General features: G+C 31.0%; 1 protein-coding gene across 1 annotated transcript in view; it reads left to right on the forward strand.

Annotated features, from left to right (window-relative positions):
- LOC108693094 (armadillo repeat-containing protein 5-like) overlaps positions 1-4,402 on the forward strand; it is a 7,088-nt gene extending 2,686 nt beyond the window's left edge. The window contains exons 2-6 of the mRNA XM_018201792.1: positions 1,568-1,788; positions 1,924-2,649; positions 2,771-2,952; positions 3,094-3,367; positions 3,472-4,402. Coding sequence (XP_018057281.1) covers positions 1,568-1,788; positions 1,924-2,649; positions 2,771-2,952; positions 3,094-3,367; positions 3,472-4,402 — 2,334 coding nt within the window. The remainder of the gene's footprint in view (positions 1-1,567; positions 1,789-1,923; positions 2,650-2,770; positions 2,953-3,093; positions 3,368-3,471) is intronic.
- Positions 4,403-5,578: the final 1,176 nt, after the last annotated feature.

Consider the following 5,578-nt stretch of genomic DNA (forward strand, 5'->3'; position numbering starts at 1 on the left):
GAATCAGAAAATTTTTCTAAAAAGACCAGACTTACACATTTGATCTGTTTATAAAATTAAATTGTTGCATGTTAAAGATGTAAATAGAACATATGCGAAAGAAAATATCTTCGTTTAAATATATTGGTTGTTGCAGTTATTATTTATACGCAATGCCTGATTTTCGTTATTGAAATTTTTGAAAACGAATTTAAATGATAATGCTAAATATAAATTTAAAAATGTATTATTCAAAACTTATGAAGGTATAATTTTATTTCTTCTGTGTGTTATATAATATTTTATCATTTGAATCTCATGATAATGAAAATTCTATTCTGATTTACAGATAAGAGATGTAAAATTTATTGAATACATACAGATAACTTGTTAAGTCACTTCAATTAATAATCTCTTTAGCTAATATAATAATGTAACCTAATGTAGTATAATGTAATGTAATAATCTAATATAATATATAAAAATATGTAATATAATAATGTAAAAATAATGTAAGCTCACGTTAAAATAATTATGTATAAAATAATTATGATTAGTGATCTGATTGTAAGTTTATCGAATCTTTTCTGTATCTTTTAAGAAGTATGTTTTATATAATTGTACATTATCTTTTCTGCACTCAGAGAGAATAAATATATAATTATAAAGTCAAAGAAAAGAAATAAAAAACAGAGGAGGTATAGATGTTCAACAGATTAAAGATTTCAGTCCCTATTATTACTCTAATTGTTCAGAGAGGAGAGGATATTGTATGCTCTGTTTTACATTTGCTCTCGCTGTAATATGCTCATATATCATGTGATAAATGTAAATGGAAGAACAGGAAGAGAACTGTCACTTTAGAAACATTCAATTAATTCATAATATGGATTGCATTAGAGCAATACTACTGAACTAGAACTGTATAGGACAATAGGAAATACATACCGTAATATACTAATAATTCTATATAATATTTTTAAATTAATTTCTTATACATTTAGCAGAAATATATTTTATGTATACATATATTATACGTGCGCGCGCATGTGTGTGTGTGTGTGTGTGTGTGTGTGTGTGTGTGTGTGTGTGTGTATCAAAGTCAATTGAATGTTTTTTAATAACAGATTCTTGAAAGAAAAGTAGACTATAAATTGATTAAATAATTTTCCATCCGATGTATGATGTCCTCTTCCCTCTGAGTAATTAGAGTAATAATGAATGAATTGAAATCTTTGTTGTCTGTTATATAATTACACTTTCTATATTCTTTATTTTCTTTGATTTTGTAATTATGTATTTATTCCGAGATTTATTCTGAGTACAGAAAAGATAATGTGCAGAAAAGGTAATACTGTACAATTATAGAATATACATTTTAGAATATAAAAAAGATTCGATAAACACAGATCATTAATCATAATTATTTCACATAATGTGAATTACAACGTGCGTTATATTAACATTATATTTATTACATTAACATTATTAACAAAACATCGAAGAGAATTATTAATTATTAAAGTGATTTGAGTTTTAAAATCTGTACATTATAATTTATAATATAATTAATAATATAAAATTTCAGATAAGAAACAGCAAGATAAGATTCAACATAGTGCTCATATTAGAAAACCTCGAGCTAAATGCCATGCTGCACTGTCGTGCTTGCAGACTGGTTAGTAATTTATCTGAATGTAGCTGGCACGCCAAAGAATTATGCGATGCTGGAATAATAAAAACACTTATGGCACTTCTAACGTCAAAAACTGATGTACAAACTTATTGCATGGCTATCAGAGCTGTAAGGTATACAATTGTTCTTAATTCTATAGTAATTTATTTTTTCTTACTCAACTGTATTCCATTATAAATTTTATACATTTTATACATTTTATGTTACACAATTATCCATTTTAATTTACATTCTAATTACATTTGTAGGAATATTTGGAACGTTTACAAAAACATCAGGGATACGATGATAGAATTGGAAATTGTCAAACTGGTTGCTCAATTATTCGTTATGGCCGAAGAGAGGTCCAATATAGATCTTAAGTATGGCAAGCTTGTGGATGCATGCTTGAAGGCTATGTGTATATTTCTCGATACTTTAGACCCGCGATGCGGCAATCAGATGCAAGTCGACAAAGATATGTGGGGCTATAAGTGTCTTATGCGTTGCTGCAGCGCAAGAAACAATAAGATGGCTATTAAATGCCTTTATACTCTCTGTCAGATAGCGGAATGTCGATTGTGTCTAGGTGTTTCTGGCACAGTTAAAGAACTCATAGCTCTGATAATAGCGACAGACACTAATTCCAATTTTATTTGCAAGGAGATATTGTTGAGCTTATGTTTGTTTTGTCGAGAATCCGTGAATCGAGATAGGATCAGACTGAACAATGGATTACAAATTATCTTGGCATTGTTGAATAAACCCGAGTACGAATGTTATCATCCTAAATTGTTGGAAGCTCTCACACTATTCATCCACGATGAAATCGGCCTCGACATTCTGACGAGACATGGCATATTAGAGATCCTCGTAGCGAAACTGACGAATTTTGTAGCTAAGAACAGTGAGAGAAGTAGCACATCTAGAAAACGTTCCAGCGATTATCTAATCGATGATTATGACAAAAGGCCTTCTAAATATCCCATTTCGAGGTAAAATAGATTACATAATGTACATATTTATAATATAACATCAGAATCTTGATTTATATTGAGCAATTAATTTGTCGTTTATATTGGAATTAACTATATTGATTTATTTTGAAATTTACAGATATAGTATGGATCTTTATCGTGATGATTGGAGTCCAAGAAGTGCTACAAGTGCTTCTTCCTCATCGCCACCTAGCACACCACCCTTGCCACCTTATTTCGATTTCAATACAGAAATTGACGATCTCAAAGATGATGTTTATAGTCCGGTCTACAGCGATAAGGAATGCGATAACGATGAAGGTACAATATTTTTCTTTAATATCATTGATACAATTTTTTTATTCTGTTACATATGATCTATTCTAATTAAAATCTTGAACAAAGTATATCTAGATTCAAATTATTCATCTAAATTAATGTTTCCACTTTCTATTGCTGTAGAAGAAGAAGCTGCTTCTCCTAGAAGCTACAAATCACCGACAACTGTCGAAGCTGATTCCGATTCTTCCTCTCTCAATGTTGAAACGTTTTCAGAAACGAGTGCTTGCGAATACTATACATTATTATTACTGAGTAAATTGAGTTTTTCTTCTAAGCCTATCGACAAATTGGCCGAATCCATGACTATCAAATCGTTGATGGATTACATAAAATACACAAAAAAGCAAAATGTCCTAAAAGGCACTGCTCTCAAAATATTGATAAAAATCATAGGGTAAGATTTTTCAAATTATGAATTTCGTATTTACACAATTGTTTTTTTTTGCATTTTTATTCTTTCATAAAAGTTTCATTCATATCACATTTATATTTGTCTAGGAATGCGGAGTATTTCATACCATTGGTAAAACAAGGGTTTGTGTTCGAGATACAAACTCTGCCGGAAGCGGAAGAGTGCATGCGACATTTACGTACAGTGGCGGATACCGGCGGTGCCACCGGGCAATTATCGTTTCTATTACTGCGCGGCGAAGAAGATTACAAACTATTGACCGCGGTGTCAATACCATTTCTCATTAAAAGGCATTGCACTCTAAGATGCCTGCTGAAAAAGCACGATGGAATGCAGCTGATATTTCGTCTGTTGGCAGACTCGTCACATAAATTACACAAGCGGGCGATCTGGTCGATTTGTCAGTTGGCGAAAGCGTTTTATTCGGACGATTCGGACTCGATCACTGATACAGCTACAAACACCATCGAAATATGTAATATGAAACCATCGATAAAGTTGTCGTCGATAGTGATATTGGAGCTGGATGATGGCACAACCATTAAAGCTTGCAGGCAAACACTGTGCCATTATTCTCCAGTCTTCTCCGCTATGTTAGAGGGTCACTTCAGGGAATCGAACAAGAGACTAATTCGACTGAGGAACATGTCACGCAATGCTCTGAAAACGCTGATATTAGCAACGAATGATGACAGGTTCAAGAATCGAAGCATTGAGTCGCTATTGGAGGCTGTGTTACTAGCCGATTATTTTCTCATGCCGAATTTCTTGATAGAGCTGTTAACCGAGACTTCTATAAATAAACTCAATCATGAAACCTTCTATCGAGCTTGGTGCTGGGCAAGGAAATATTCCTGCCATGAATTTAGGTCTTTTTGTGTCAAGAAATTTCTGACCACAAAAATGTCATGGAATGAAACGATGCGGACGTTCCATGATTTCTATACCACCAATGCCTTCAATGAGTTCCTATGTGAGATCAGGGACATAATTACGGACGAGTTATATCGATGGTAAAAACATTAGATGGCTATTGAATTCGGATTAATGCAATTGTGACGAATAGGAATAATTCCTCGAGATCTCTATAATAAATCTTCGAAGAATTGGCTCTAAAATAAGAATTCGTCATTGTAATAAAATCTTTTTCAAAGGCATCGTGTTTGTAATTATCGTTTAAATATCTCGCGTTGCATATTATATATTAATTCTGTATATATTTTAAGATGTTCCAAGCATATTTCAAGCATTTGTACATAATAAAATAACACAGAAACATTTATAAAATCATCATCTTCCATGTATTAATGTTTTTCGTATTTAAAAATAAACAATAAATTCTGTTTACAAAATGTTTTGAAGATATCGTTATATAGTGTGTAAAAAAGTCAAGAGAACAAATTCTCTTACGTTCGCTTTTCTAAATGTCTTGCATATCTATAGGGATGTCTCGTAATATACAAAGCAATATATCTCTTTGAAAAAAATAAGCATCTTTAGATTTACTCATATTTTTAAAAATTCGTTTTCTAGATTTAAAACTCCTGAGTAATCTTCAGCCATATTGAATCGTGACATCATAAATGAGAAATGATAAGTTAATTTTTCTTTGTAAATAATTTCTCTATCATTTGTAAATAAAGAGAATTTAGATGAAACGAAACGATGAGATCGCTTTAAAACACTTATAAAAATGGGCGAAGACTCTTTATCTCCCCTGATAGTCAGTAAAGAGTCGAAAAAGACTCGTGAAGTGAAAATAAGTTACGTATTGAATAAAAATTAGTAAACGCACTTTATGTACCTTTTATGACTGTTTATTGACTGGCAACAAGGGAGATAAGGATAGTTTTCACCCATTTTTAAAGCGATCTTATTTTATTTCATCCAAATTCTTTTTATTTATAAATAGCATGTAAGAAAAATCAACATGTTGCTTACAACGTCACAATTTAACGAGGGAGAACTCAGGAGCTTTTTAAAATTCATGATTTTTTTATGTAAAAGTTTTCGATAATTCTGTTATAAGTCTATTTACAATCTTTATAATGACATTTATTTTTAATATAAAATGTTATTTGAATTGATATAAAACAAATGTCTACACGAAGAAATATGTACTTTCGACTTTGACTATATTAAATCTATGGATGTTAAAATGTATATATGTGTATATATATATGTGTATATATA

The sequence above is a fragment of the Atta colombica genome, unplaced genomic scaffold (genome assembly GCF_001594045.1).
Source record: "Atta colombica isolate Treedump-2 unplaced genomic scaffold, Acol1.0 scaffold88, whole genome shotgun sequence".
Taxonomy (NCBI): domain Eukaryota; kingdom Metazoa; phylum Arthropoda; class Insecta; order Hymenoptera; family Formicidae; genus Atta; species Atta colombica.